The 15511-nt window shown below is 42.8% G+C and overlaps 1 protein-coding gene across 3 annotated transcripts in view; it reads right to left on the minus strand.

Moving 5' to 3' along the window:
* Positions 1-508: 508 nt before the first annotated feature.
* Positions 509-15511, minus strand: part of nnt (nicotinamide nucleotide transhydrogenase) — a 35451-nt gene continuing 20448 nt past the window's right edge. For all 3 annotated transcript variants that reach the window (XM_036587805.1, XM_036587807.1, XM_036587804.1), the window contains exons 16-22: positions 14384-14544; positions 13156-13335; positions 11443-11602; positions 9137-9218; positions 5121-5239; positions 4869-4984; positions 509-2115 (exon numbers count right to left, since the gene is read on the minus strand). In XM_036587805.1, the coding sequence (XP_036443698.1) occupies positions 1975-2115; positions 4869-4984; positions 5121-5239; positions 9137-9218; positions 11443-11602; positions 13156-13335; positions 14384-14544 (959 nt within the window). In that variant the 3' untranslated portion in view covers positions 509-1974. The remainder of the gene's footprint in view (positions 2116-4868; positions 4985-5120; positions 5240-9136; positions 9219-11442; positions 11603-13155; positions 13336-14383; positions 14545-15511) is intronic.

Genomic DNA, 15511 nt, shown 5'->3' on the forward strand with positions numbered 1-15511 from the left:
GCTATATACACCAATTCAAAGTTTGTCCTACACCAAGCAGTTTGTGGTCCTCCTGTACCAAGCAGAGGACCATTTAAGAACCTTTATTTTTAAAACTGTACCAGCTACTCAGAGCACTTTCTTCACAGCCCTCATCCTTCTCATCCAGGAGAGGTGCAGCTGGAGATACCATCATGTCTGAGTGCCACTTGTTGCAGAAGTGAAAGAGCCCTCATGATAAACTCATGCAATCTCATTGACTTAAGAAACAAGCATCTCCACCCTCAACTTCACACACACATATGGGCGAGAAAACACCACAGATCCTGCAGCAGGTCACCTTGGCTGTGACAATGGCCAATCACTGGCACTTGTGCAGATACTCCTTTCTTATCAGCGTGGTTTCCAAAGATACACTGCAGCGATACAAACACTACGGTCGCGTGGCAAGCCTGTCTCATGAACATTAAATCTTCGTGCGAGCTTCAAGGCAAAAGCATGCAAGCTTAAGAAATGACTATCCATTCAATCAGTTTTCATATCTGGATGTTTATTAAGAGTGATGTTCCATGATAAACTGGAGAGAGAAACACTTCACAGTATGTCATTAACTCATTCATCTCCTAACCATGGTACGATGAAATGTCTGAATACTTGTTCCCTTTCCCTCACATTTTTTTGTGCTAGAGAATGTTTTACAGAGTCAACATTTCTAAACAAGCAAGGGCACATCTATATACTAGAAAAGTCCAGAAGTATTGAGGAGTGTGGGGGTGATACAAAAGTTCATCTTCACCCAAACAACCAGTAAGTTTATTTTTCCTTGCAATGTAATTGTTTTATTGCTTATATCTTCTTGTCTTAATTTTACAGTGAATTAAAAAGAAAAAAAAAACCTTGAAATGACAAAAGTGGCATTAAATATTCTTCTTCTAGAGCACTGGTTCAGTTCATTAATGCATAACCAGACTTGTTAATATTGTCAACCCACAAACAGGCCTTTCTATGCTGCTGCAGCTCAAGTCACATACTAGTAGAAAATTTGAGAAATATGCTGTAGTCCTTGGAGGGAACCAAGACAGATTGTTTGGTCAGGTTTAAAACTCAAGAGGTAGGATCGTTGTCATGGTCTGCCATATTCTTCGTCATAAATTTGTATTTCATGAGGTCCCAGTAAGTCGTGTATTAATGACTGCAAAGTAATGTAAAGGGACAGTGCTGTGAGGAGATCTGAAAGCATGGTAGGAAACTAACTTTCATTTCGACATTCGTCTTGTTTAACAGCATGAAATTGAATTGTGGGGGAAAAATGCATTCCATCATAGCTGTTTTTGATCCCTCTAGAGCCACATGTGTCACTTGTAATTAGGTGGCCTTTACTTCATATCAGCACTGATCCTTCAAAGGAATGAGGCCTTAAGAGGTAAGAGCAGGTTTACACTGAGTGGAAAAAATGGCCATCAACATTCAACAGTTCCTTCTTGCATGCGCACCAATACCACATCTCCACAGGTTGGTCACACAGATGTACATGGTTTTTCCTCCAAAAAAAGCATTTTCTGCAAATGTCTGGTACTTTCTATGGCTTAAACTGCAACCGCATTACACTAGATTACCTAGAAACTGTTGCTTGCCTAAGAGAAAAAAAAAGTGCCTAATTTATATAAAAGTCTATTTTAAATACAAAACCTAGACAAGATAAGCTAAGGTCCTATTGATGGGTTGCTGTAATGCTATTCCTTCCTTTTTAGCTTAATTTAGTTACACAGGTCCAGAAGACAAACATTATGCCATTAAAACAAATACTGCATAACGATGAACTAACTCTACAACCAAATAACTGATCCATAAAAGAAAAACAAAGGAGTATAGAGAATGTGGCGAGGAGCGGGACAATACGAATGCTACCTTATATCTAAAGGTTTGTTCAGTGCGCACACTCGGGGTGCAGTGATTCATCCCCCTCCTGGAGGGCCGGAGCTGCAATTCTAGTCATTAGCCTTCACGCACTTTAGCAGACAGAGCATCGCACGTCTTCTTGGCGTCTCCTAAAAGCATGGCCGTGTTGGGCTTGTAGAAGATCGGGTTGTCCACCGCAGCATAGCCCACACCCAGTGATCTCTTCATCACGATGACCTGGAGGGTTAAAACCACAGTGTCATTTGTTTAGTCACTGATCTTAGTGGACTCATCCGACTCAGACTTCTTCTGAAACCAAACCTGACAATATGAAACATCTGCATTAACAGTGATTTTTTCCATGGTCCGTTTTCCGCAGTTCTTGCACTATGAAAAGATCTGAGTCACTCAGGTCAGTGGATGCCAAACGCCACAACATTTGTCTAAAAAACTCTGGATTGCACCTGCATATAGCGTGGTAGACAATATTTGTGAAACAGAGAGAGAAAGGAGCTCATGCTTCCAGCTTCTAATGGTTATTTAAGTATCTGCCATTTACAAAATTAAGAGTCATTAGTGTCTCGAGCGCAAGACTCGGGCCGAGCACTTCCTGGGAAAACGAGTAAGAGCAGTGCCATGATTGGGAGCATCTGTTTGGGAAGCAGGAACCCTTTAGTAATTGAATAAGTAAAACCAGAGAGGAGAGTCCTCGCCGCTGGTCTTGCTTTGGTGTTATTCAATACGCTGAAAGATAGTTGGAACAAAATGACCCTCATCCAGGGACTTCAAATCAGCAGGCGGACCCTTTTAATATCATCATCCATGCTGAAGAAGGCCTGTGGATGATCAGTGGCAGCCAGGTGACTGGGGGGAGAGGGTTCAGACAGAGGAGAGAGGCAGGCACACCCAACCCGCACCTCCTCGCTGTCATGCGCCCGCTCAAGCATGGCCATGCATCCCTCAGGACGGGCCCACAGCTTTCGCTTTGATACATTATTCATAGGGCAGCTGGTTCCGTTTGAGACTGAGGTCACATATGAAGGCCCCTCTAAGCTGGGAGCAATCAACGATCGGGGACTCAGCACCAGACTCCAGGCCTGCCAGCCTACGGGATGGCCTGATATCCGGCAACTCTATCGTGTCATCAAGGGTGTCACTACAAAGTTAGTGTAACTGCCTAATCAAGACCTGGAAGAGGCCACACAAACAAATAATCTTTGTGAGGCAAACGTGGAAGGTTTTGGCTACATAGCTCATGTATGCAAACACTGCCTCAACAGAGCATAATGACTAAATGGATGAAAAAGCTAAACATATGAAGAACAGAAGCTGTATGATGAACATAGGGAAAGGGGAAACTTTGCGCACTGCAGGCCACTCACATAGTGAGACACAACAGCCCATATTTAGGGAAAGTTCCAGTCGGATGCTACAAAATGTCATCATTCCGAAGAGAGTGAGTCAGAGCTAATAGAAGCAGCGTGGGATCTTCATTTAGCTGAGGCCACACCTGGACCAAAGCAGGGGATGTTTCCTCTCATTCTGGGTGGGAAGCTGAAAGATGGTCTGTATTACACCACCCGAGGACCCTATGAGCCAACCTGACTCTAAACACAGCAAGAGCACAGAGGTAAAGCTTTACTCATCTCTTATATGGCTTTACTCCCAGGGCTTGAAGGAGCATTCCAGTATAAACCCCTTGTTTAATAATGTTATTAGTCACGTTATGTAATATTCTGTAGCACAGTACAGCCTCGCTCAGCCTCAGGGTTTTTTCACAATTTCATTCTGTCGTTTTTTCGTCCATTAACGTTCTCTCACTTCAATATTCACTATCCATTATGCATATATACCATAAATCTATAGAAACAAAAGTTAATGTGCCACTGAAAAAGTGCAGTCAGCGCTTCGAAAAAAAGGACTAAGAGAAATCTGAAAGTCAAATTACTTTTTCCACCAAAGCACCGTTCGTCACATTCGCAGATGAACAAAAGACAGTTTTTTTGCTCTAATCTAACTAGGTTGCTAATTTCCTAACTTCTTTTTAGGTGACTTTCACTTAGGCCTGCAAGTCCTCTTATTCAGGTAACTATGAGGACATAACCGCAGGTACGACTGACACAGACTCCGGGGGTATTTTTTTCCTTTGCTTTACTTTTTATGATATTTAGTAACAGAAACCTTTTTTTTCCCCAGTAATTTTTCATCTCTGGCACTGAATCGAACAATGGGGCAAACAGAATGTGAACTTAAGCTGATTTCTGAACAAATAAAAGAACATCATAAAAGCACAGTTCAGCACAAGTTGTGTTTGTAGTATACTGTCACTTTTAATTTGGCCACAAAACTGTAATTATGTAGTAACAAACAACAGAATTGAGAACAGCACCCATCCACCTAGGCACTTAGCTTAGCCTGATGCCTTTTTCTCTGAAGCAATTTCATTTGAGGCCATTTGAAACAGCCCATTTCACCTCATGAACGAGAGCTGAAACATGATTTTACATGTTTTTCCCCTGGACCTGAAGTAATTTTGTCTTATGTCTGAAATGTGTCACTGTGGTCTGAGAATGACCTAAAATGTACACTGTAGTACAGTAGTTTACAGAATTATCTTATCTGTTACGTACAATACATTTTGTACTAATGTAGGATATCAACCCACCCAACATTTTGTTGAAAAGTTCAATTATGTTCATGAGTGGGAATACTAGAGTTTCCTCATGGTTTGCATGAAATAAATCAAAAAAATGAACAACGTGTTTTTTACCATCTTTGGGCGCTGTTACAACGACACTTCTGTTCAAAATTTACTTCCACAAAGAGACATCAAGGGTTGGACTTTTCCTAGTATTCAAACCAGGAAATCTCTAGAGACTACTGTATCACCACTGCATGAGGTGAGCAGTTATGTTTACAACAGATGCACTGATGATTACATTTCTCATTTTGACTGGAGTGTCTCCAAAACAAAACAGTGTGCCACTCACCTGTTTGGATTTCCAGACTTCCAGCACTGGCATGCCAGCAATGATGGAGTTGGGGTCTTCCTGAGCAGCTGAGTTTACTGTATCGTTGGCTCCGATGACCAAAACCAGGTCAGTCTCTGGAAACAGCCAGTATCACAAGTCAAAATGAAAGAAAAACAAACTGAGGTTAAACTGTTTGAATAAGGCTACGAACTCAAGGGATGAGGACTATGACAACAATTCAGGAGCAAGACCACGAGTTCAAAACCATACCGGGGAAATCATCGTTGATCTCATCCATCTCCAGAACAACATCGTACGGCACGCCAGCCTCAGCCAAAAGCACGTTCAGCTGTCCAGGCATGCGTCCAGCTACAGGGTGGATGCCAAACCTACAAACAAACAAACAGGTCAAATCTACGTCTGTCTAATTTTGCATGCAAAGGACTTCAAAAGAGTAAACCCAGACACCTTCATACAGTAGAAGTGGAAGAGTCTTTGAACTGTAGATGAATACAAGAGCTGAGGAGTCTCAGGGTCAGGTTGTTTGGCAGAGGTTAAGAGAGAGGAGGAAGTAAGCTGGAGCTGAAGCTATCTTTTTAATGCTACTGGTAGTAAAAGCCTGCGCTGAGGGGAAATGGCTGGAGGAAGAAGAACAGGCCCTGAGGCTGCTGAGTGCTTTTATGACCCAACCTCACCGTAAAAAAAAAAAAAGCCAAGATCACAGCCAACAGGCCCAGGGCACACACACAGGAAGTGGCATGCCCAGATTTGTCTCCACTCAGAACACTTACTGGAAGAGTGGCCTTGTTAGAAAAATGACCATCATTAAATCGTTACAGCCTGGGTCACCTGTCGACTCTGATCAGCATCTTAAACTGAAAATTTAGGTTGTTCCCGCTTTCAAAAACAGGTTCTTAGGCTCTTCCCGGATTTCAAAACATTCAGGTCTTACCTGAAAAAAAAGAAAGTGGTGAATCAAAACATATAAAGTACATGGTATCCTTCATCAGTGTGTCATCAAATCACTATTTGTCAGTTCCTCTCAGTAAATTGAGCCATCACTTGAAGAAAAGGGAGAGAAACGGCTGCCCAGTAATCACCTAAAAGCAGACAGCTATTTAAGCAGACATCAAAAAGTCTCAGACTTGGGATTTGTCAATCAGCATCCATGGTGTGGAAGGCTTACATAAGCTGCAGCTGCAGCAGGAGCGCTCCGACAGACGGCACAGCGTCCAAGCCCTGCTCTCCTGCCCGCCAAACCAGCCTGACCTTCTGCTTTCCCCATTACCACTGCACTTCCCACAAACGCACGCTGCCTTTGCATTTCAAAACATTCAGCTGCTTTTTACTATGACATCTTATGGCCCATTGAAGACTCATGCTGCCTTTCTGGGTCAGTTTAAAACTGTTCTCCAAACAAAGTCATTTCACACAATCCAGCAGTTAAGGGAACCCACTGGTCACACTACATTCTCTGTATGTGTATCTGTGCAGCAGACAGACAAACAGAGAGAGAACAAGCGCACAAACGACAAGCAGGTCTGCCCACAGCACTCTCCACAGGGCAACACCCCCAGCCAATTAGCTCAGAGAGTGAGAGGAGGGAGGAGGGGCCAGGGGACGAGAACGCTACCTAATCTGTCCACTCTCCGGCCACCCATCTCCCCCTCTAATCAACTGCAAATGCCCTAATTGGCAGCAGCTGTCGGGCTCCCAGATCAAACGAAGGAAAGAAAATTACACAAGCTTCCGGCCTGCCTCTCTCTCTCTCTCTCTCTCTCTCTCTCTCTCCTCCTCCATGGCCCCGCAATGCTGGCAGAGCCAAAGCCAGACAGGGCAAGCGCTGCTGAGAGCCCACACTGCACCAGGTGGAAAAACTAATGAAAGAATGGAGGGCTCGATTGAGTCATTTAACCATGGTACAAATTGTATTTAAGGGAAAGAGAAACTTCACTCCAGTCACCGTGGCGACCCGTGAGAGAATCAGCGAGTCGAATGGTAATCTGGCATAGAAACCTAACAAGGCCCTCAAGGTGCCCAGTCGATCCCAAACAAAACGCTTACAATGAGATGACCGTGCACTTTCAAGCCTGGAGAAGTTTTCAAAAAGCAAAACGCGGTTGCTGATCAATCCTGACCATAAAGGTGCAAGCCAGCTGACCAGCACCTCACCCACCGCATGCATAACAGGGGCTGGCAATGCACACCAACATCCTGGGACTGATTAGAGAGAGCATGTGTGTGCCGTCCCCATGGTGCAGGCAGTGTGCTGTGGGGTCCTTTAAGAAAGGACACAGAGGAAACCATAATTAGTCTTTCTACCATAATTAGTGTGGTGAGACCATTGAGGACAACGAGTATCTAGTGGGACGGCAAGAACAAAGGGAGAGAGAGAGAGAGAGAGAGAGAGAGAGAGAGAGAGAGAGAGAGAGAGAGAGAGAGAGAGAGAGAGAGAGAGAGAGAGAGAGAGAGAGAGCGCGAGAGAGCGCGAGAGAGAGAGAGAGAGAGAGACAGACACACACACACACACACACACACACACACCCTCTTTAGGCAGTACAATAATCATATGTATTGGGCAGTACAATAATCATATGTATTACATGACCATTACCATAATGCAATATTAGCATAAACTCCAACACCCTCAATTCATTTCCGTAAATGACGACGTGAACCACTGCATCTCTCACAGCAGTCAAAACAAATATTAAAACAGCAACAGTGGAGGCCATCTGATTGAGCTCAGACTCGACATTCTGGTTCGAACCAGAACGTAACATGAGAACAATCCGTCCGAGTCTGATCTGTACCACAGCTCGATACTTACAAACCGACTGGGCTTTTCACAATCAGTCAACTTTAGCTTTAAAACTCTACATTCCTGTTACACTACCTTAGTGAAAATGTTATTTATTAACTAATTATCAACTATCCAAACTTAAGTTTAAACTGTGTTCAACAATCAATGCTTTAAACAATATCCCAAAAGTTTACTGTGGATAAATTTTACATGGGCAAATGTGTTGCTCTCATGCTAAACCATCGCACCAAAAACCAAAAAACTTCATGTGCCACATCAAAAACTCGTTACTATATTAGTAAACTTCGTTAAATTAGTTACCAAATTCATTTTCCGATATTTCGTTCCCATTCTTTTTCAATGGGTAGTAGCTAGAAGATGCGCAAGCAATTGTGAGATAGCAATTTGTGCAAACTTGACTTGTGGCATGGCATAAGTTCAACACGCAGCAGTCAGGTAGTGGTGACCAAATAGGCAATAGCAACTTTCCATTGCATTACAAAAGCTTCCTAACTCAACTATGAAACACGTCATGCTTTTTGGAGTGGGCACAACACTTTTTTTGGTAGCTTCTTTAAAGTGTTTTATCTCTGTTTTTATAGCTCTGTATTTATATAAAAAAGAGTCTATTTGAGTGTGAACGCGTGCCATTGGATGCCATTGTGCCATTTTATAATTACAGTCTTTCACACTTCATAGAAATATTTAGTAAGAGGTCTGTTTTTAGATCAGTTGAGTTCTGTGTTGTAAGTGATGGGAGCAGTGAGAGATATCTGTACCATATCCACTGCACATGTACCATTAAGGCAAAAGAAGAAGCGAGGAAGAAGAGAGGAGCAATAAATAAGAAGGTAAATGCAGGCCAGAATCTGCACGCTATGAGGAAAGCGAATTGTGAAGTTTAAACCCGACCAGAATCCAATAAACATTCAGAACTGATGCCTGAATCATGAATAGTCTAATTCCACTGGGTTCAGACAAATATTCCAGGTTCTAGGTATATGTTGCCCCCGTCCCTGTGGTCGTGCATAGGTCCTCTCCACGCTCTGCAAGCAGAGAGAGGCATTGGAGGGCTGCAAGATGGTGCCGCTTGCACCTGTCACTGCTGGTTCGGCTCCATCAAGGCTCCATTGCGCTCTTGCAGTACAGAGCATTTTAAAAAGAACAAAAGCAACACAAGACTGGAAGAGAGTGACAGTATTCAAACAACTGTTTAAAACCGGGAAGTCCTACATACTGGCTGCTGGGAAATGGAATTTTGTATTTTAAATAGGTGCAAGGCCACCAATCACTTAGGTGACCTGCTGCACATAGTGAGATGTTCAAGCTGTAATCTACACACATACACACTCTAGACCCCCCTGAGAGAACTGAGAGAAACAGGAGAAACACTAACGAGAAACCCACACATCAACAGTTCAGATCTGACCCCTCAGAGAGGGAGCTGTTTATATAGTTACTCTGTGTACATGTGTGTGTGTACCTGACTTTCTTGCCCTGTTCAGTCAGAGTCTTGACCAGATCAGCAATGGGATACTGAGCCTTAGCAGCACACAGACCATAACCTGCAATAGAGCACATACACATTTCATTACAGAGAACACACACACACACACACACACACACACACACACACACACACACACACACACACACAGGCAAGGAAAGGGAGAAGTGTAGAGAACTAATACACATCTAGAAGAAGGATAAAGCAAAACAGTAAAAATAAAAGGGGGCCAAAGGTCAAAAATGGCACTTTAAAAGTTTTTGGCCAAAAAGGAAGAAGGGAAAAACAGTGTTAAAATCTAAGACTTCACAAAGAATTTTCATGGGAACGAAAATAAGAAATGGTGATTAAAAATGTCATTTGTCCCCACTCTCCTGCGCCGGCGAGTACACATGTTCAAACAGATAGAGTGGCAGCAGTTCAACAGTGACGTGTCAGCAGTGCGGAGTTATTTCACACTATCTATGAGGGACGTTAGACGTGGGATTTATAAATCACTGCTCATGTCGAACGTCAAGAGAGGGTACGACACCTGAGATCTCCATTACAGATTTGATACCACTAGAACATAACCTCCTGCTTGTTATGCAAAACACAAAAACAACAGAATCAGGAAGGAAAGTCAGCGCTAGCATGCAGACACCACCTGTAGCCTCAGTTTTAGAAATGATAAAAAAAAATAAATAAATCAAGAGACAGTACAAAAAAGCAAAAAAGTATTTGTAACAAAAAGAAAATTAAAATAAAAAAAAAATTAAAAAAATGTACTGCCTTGGACGACCAACTATGTCTTCAAAGCACACCATGACATGATTGGTCAATATTTCATCTTAGTCATATACAGAGGTTAGAATAAAGGCTAAAGCTTGAAGAAAAAGAAAAAAAAAAAGTGGATGAACAATTTAAATCAATTATGGTCGACAAAATTTGATTGAGTGTCACAACCCCCAAAGCCTCTTTACTTTAAAAACACAGCATGTTGCAGTGAGCATGTCTACAACCCACACCCCAATACTCCTAATAATTTTCAACTTTTTTTTCTCCAAGGAAAACAATCATGCCTAGAAAAGTCCAGTGTCAAAGGAAAAAAAAGGCTCAAATGTTTTCGCAGATGTCAATCACTCAGAGCGACTGTGACTGGTCCAATTATAAGAAACATGAAATTCAAAACAAAGTCAAGGAGAATCCATTTAACCCAAAAAAAAGGAAAAAAGCAAAAAGAAAGACTTGCTGCTGGATGGTCCAAGTTAGTGAATGGCCAGAAGACAGCAGAACGGGCTTGGGTACAGGCGTCTGTGCTGTTATCATACACACATCTCCACTTCACACTACTCTAGAAGGCGTGCTTTTTCTGAGGGCAAGAGACTTGCAGCTGTCCCATATCTAAATGCACACAGCAGGCTGAGCAGGCAGCAGGCTGGATGCCTCCGAGCTTGTTGGACAGCCATTTGTTTTTTAAAAAGTGCCGTCTCTGTTGTGCTTGGCCTCACAGCCCTGTTTACTCTGGACAGCAACGTTTATCATCTCAATTTCTTTTTCATATTCTCGCATTTAATTGCTCTGTCTCCAACAACGTGATCTCCCGACCTGCTGTCAGATCATAAAACGCGACTGTAAAAAGGTCCGTTCCTGAGAACAAAGTGGCCCAAGAGCCACGGCCGTCACTGAAGACAATTCTGGAGGCCTTGGAGGGTTTCAAACATCATTTAGAGGAACTGGCCATTCGGGGCAGAAAAACAGTGAGTCACCTTGTGATGATGCACAACTCCAAATAACTAGACAACCTAATCGGTCCTAACTGTAATCGAAGGTTAAACACAGTGAAAGCGTGTCAAAGCAGTCAAAGTGGTTGTTTGCTCGTGTGACGCATGCATCAAGAGAGCCACAGACAGATAAACCTGAACTCTCCAAGCTCAGCTTGCACAACCACATGCCTGCACCACGTTTGTTCTAAGGGCTGAAGAGGTACGCAAGGACACACATGTTGCACAACTATCTACACTGACCTTCCATAAATCCTATATAAAAACAAAATCCCAGCTTCTAAGACCACCTTGGAATAGGCCAGAGTAAAAGCCATGCTTTGGGGAGCTCATCCTGTGCAGGAAAGAGGTTTAAAATTGCCAGTGATGTAATGGGGGTCAGCCAAGGTTAGTTAAACAGACAGAACATGATGGAATGTTTGAAAACTGTTGACAGCACACTTCAGTCCTGGTTAGGTTTGAGCTGGAGACCCTCTCACTCCCTCCCACAGAGTTGCCTGGAACAATGTATGATGTTACCTGGAACAATAATGATGTTCTGGGCCTCCTTGATCATCTCCACGCTCTGATCCATGTTGACCTCAGTGTGGGTGCCCGTGATCTCCATGGGCTTGCCTGTGCCGGTGGAGGAGGTGCCGTAGCCCCCCAGGATGACGTTGGCCAGGGAGCGGTTCATGGCCTACACAGGAGCACAGACCCACACAAAAACACACAGGCAGGCAGGGTGCATAGTTACACAGGGTTAACTGTCAAGTGCCAGAGAGTCTGCTCTCACAAGGAGCTTTTCAAAGCAGTTAGAGTGCCTCTTAGTGGAACAGGGCAGGAGCAACATGTAAGAATAAATGCAAGTGTACTACTCAAACTACACAGAGGTACACTATATGTCCAAAAGTGCCCAGACACACAATCTAATTAGTGAATTTGGCTATTTGGGGGACACCCTATTAATGCGCATGTAGCAAAAAGACAAGCATTAGACGTAAAATGTAGCAGCAATACAGAAGTCTATGGTCACAATGTGAAACACCAAGCAAATGTTAGAGTGCTATAAAGTTCCTTGCCATTGGACTAAGCTTTGGGATGAAGCTGGAGTTGCTTTTGTGATCTAGACCTAATCAGCCAAAATCAGTACTTGACCTTACCAATACAGTAATGGCTGAATGCAATCAAATCCCAGCAACACTCTTAACAAACGTCTGACCAATATATTGGTTGGCTAATAAGACCTTCTAAGAAATGTGTAAATTGAAAACTAACAGACACACGTGACAATTTAAAATTATATTCAATCAATATTTAAGAGGACGCATCAGCAAACATAGTGATAGTGTGAGCTGAAGCTTAGTCTTTGTCAAAGATAAGAATAAAAGAATAATAAGTTGTGATTGCAGTATACAATCATCTTTGTGTGAGAGCTGAGACACAACATTGTTTTTCCTGATATTTAAAGCTGTTTTGTCTAATGCCTGAAACCTGACATTGTACACTATACCACAGAAGCATTTTTAATGCATAAAATTTTTAATGCATAAAATCTGCTTGCAGCAATAAGCACTTTCAACCAGTGCAGCTCAACAGCCTTGTTTCTGGAACAATCTAATTTAGCTATATTAGGTACAGTAAATGTGATACTCAGGTAGGACCTCATCATATCATCCAACATGTTTAAAAGTTAAGTCAATGGGCACGGGCCTATTCTTAACCATCTAAAATGATATCAGCAGATACTCTCTCTTATTGGAATTCATAAAATAAAATTCAGTCACAAAATGTTCACGTATCGCTCATGTAATCTTCTCAGATGCTGTTGTTACTGCAGTAAAGGGGGCTGGGCTCCCAATTAATACTCCTGACTGGCAAGAATTGTTAGAAAAACAAAAAGGTGTCTGGATACTTTTGGACATACAGTGGATTAATAACAGATTTAAGTTAGAAAGCAGAAGCTAGACAACAAGCACACACAGACACACACACAGGCACAGAAATGACAATAGGTACCCAAAAAAAACCCTCACAATCACCAGTTGCAATGTTCCAAAAGAAAAGGATGAGGTAAGAGCCTGAGCCCTGAAGTCAGCGTCAGTGCAAGTAAAATAAAAAGCACCCAGTCATTTCCCACTCGCTCGGTTTAAGGTGTACGGTAACACTGGGCTTTCAGAGACGACTGAGTGCAACTCACACCGTCTCCCAGAGAGCGAGTCAGAGGGAAAGGTGAGGAGGCTGGGGCCTTACCACACACATGATGTAAGAGAGGATGGCTCCAGACGAGCCGATCAAGGCTCCCACAATGGTTAATAGGTTGTTGTTGAGCAAGAAGCCCTCAGCACACAGAGCCCAGCCTGAGTAGCTGTTCAGTACGGTGATCACCACAGGCATGTCCGCTCCACCGATGGCTGCCGTCAGGGTCACTCCCTACAAACATGGACAGGGAGAAACACCAAAGAGTTTAAGACAAAATGAAAGACATGGGCCTGTGAATATTGGCCTGAACTGTAAAGTTGGGAAGAAAAATGCAAACAAGCAAACAAAATCAAATGCTGTAACACATTCATGATGTTAATCACATAAATAGCAAAAGTATGGTGACAGAAGCTTACATTTGTTTGCCAAAATGGCAATAGGATAAATAAGCACATACAAAAGGAACAGGTGAAGTGAGATGGTAAATAAGAAACAAGATCTATTACATGGCAGTGCAGTCCATTTTACACAGATCTGGTTGCACTGGGCCTCACATAAAGCATGAGATGTTTGTCAAAACATAAAGTATTAATTTCAGACTTTTCTATGATATCATCCCTGTATTACCCTACAATACACCAACCCCCAAGGAATGGACTTAAACAAAGCCAGCTGCCACACATCAGGTTATAAAATATTCTTTAATAACCAGAAGAGCTGTGAACTTAAACACTATCAAATCACCATTTAAAGCCCAACCTCATGTCTCAGGTGTTTACCTTTACGGTGATGAATGTAAAAAGGACAGTATATACCGAACTGTCATGATTTCTTGATTATTGACAAATGGTGAGAAGCACAGAGAAGCCAACATTTACTGAAGCATAAACAGAATGGCCTCTCCCTCCCCTGCCTCAAAATTTCATTATTATAGTTTACCCTAAAGCAGTCATCATATCATGGTGAGACCCAGTGGACTCTACATACAATTAAAATAAAAGCCAACTGAGGACAAGGGGAGTGTGTCTTCCTGAGATCAAGACCACATCCTAAGCCTTACTTAATAGTAACTACACCGAAAACAATGCAAACGGATTGAGATATTATAAAGTGATAGGAATGGAGAATGCTTAGGGTCGCTTAGGTGACAGTTAAGTAAATGTACACCACACAGTTTTAATCAGAATCATATCTATAGGTCACCACCAAAATTTCCTGATAAATTAAATTACCTGATAAATAAAAAAATAAATAATATTTTAAGCATTCAGCCCCTTACCATGACAGCAGACAGGGCAGAAACGGAGCCCAGGCAGGTGATGCCCATGGTGTAGCTGGGGTCCAGCATGTATGGAATAATGCCCCCTACACTGGCAGCCATGAGGCCAGCATTCAGAGCATGGCGGCCAGGGAGAAGGAGTGGGGCAGAGTTCAGGAGACCTGCAGGCAAGGAAGAGAGATGGAGCTTTACAGATAAAGCAAGATTTAATGCAAGAATTTAAACTGAAACAGCTTCACGGATATTCTGCAGCATGTATGGGAAAAGAGGTCAGGGCAAACAATTCAGAAACAGAAAAACACTGCCTCAAGGGTTCTTTTATGTACATTACATTTATTTCCTTCCTGTCCGAGCACATATCAAGGTTATAAAACAAATCATGTCACCAAGTGGAATCATATGGAGAGCTTAACCTATAAAATTATGGCTTAAAATGCTCATCTGTATCTGCACAGAGTCCAGTATGGAAGCTGAATCATCTCGCTTATCGGGTGCTTGTGTGCTTCTGAGCTTCTGAACTTGTCAAGTTTGTGATACAGCTGGATTGGAATTCTATTCGCCGTACTCTACTGAAAGCGCTGAATGAATGGAGAAAGGCATACAAGCATAAAAATGGGAGTTGTAATCTTCTGCATCAGCACAGGCCTCCAGGTTCCAGAGCGCTGGTGGAGGAGTGGGAAAGCTCCTGGAGATAATGTGTTCCAGCTTTGGGGAACAAGTGGAAAATGACTGGGGGGCGGAGGGGACTAATTAATGCCAAATTCTAAGAGGTTCCGCCTGGCCAAGCTTTAAACACAGGGCATGTGTGGCACTGCTGGGCCAGCCAGTCAACAAACACAGACAGAACCACCAGCTACATGGCCCCAGACTACACCCGCACCACAGTGAGCTCGGGCCCAAAAATATCTGTTGGTGAGGGGGGGGACTAGCATAAATGGACTGGTAAATCTTTCTGCTTTTACTGGCAAGAGAGAACTTCAGCTAAGGTGTGTTTTCAGGTTGTGAATGTATCCATGCCAGATACTTGGCTATTGAGCCAACGTAACGACTGAAGAATGCAAAATAAGGAATGTAGTTCGTGTTGCCCTAATCAAATACACTGGATCGGTATCAGCATCAATATGGACC

This window comes from Colossoma macropomum, unplaced genomic scaffold (assembly GCF_904425465.1).
Source record: "Colossoma macropomum unplaced genomic scaffold, Colossoma_macropomum, whole genome shotgun sequence".
In the NCBI taxonomy this organism is placed as follows: Eukaryota; Metazoa; Chordata; class Actinopteri; order Characiformes; family Serrasalmidae; genus Colossoma; species Colossoma macropomum.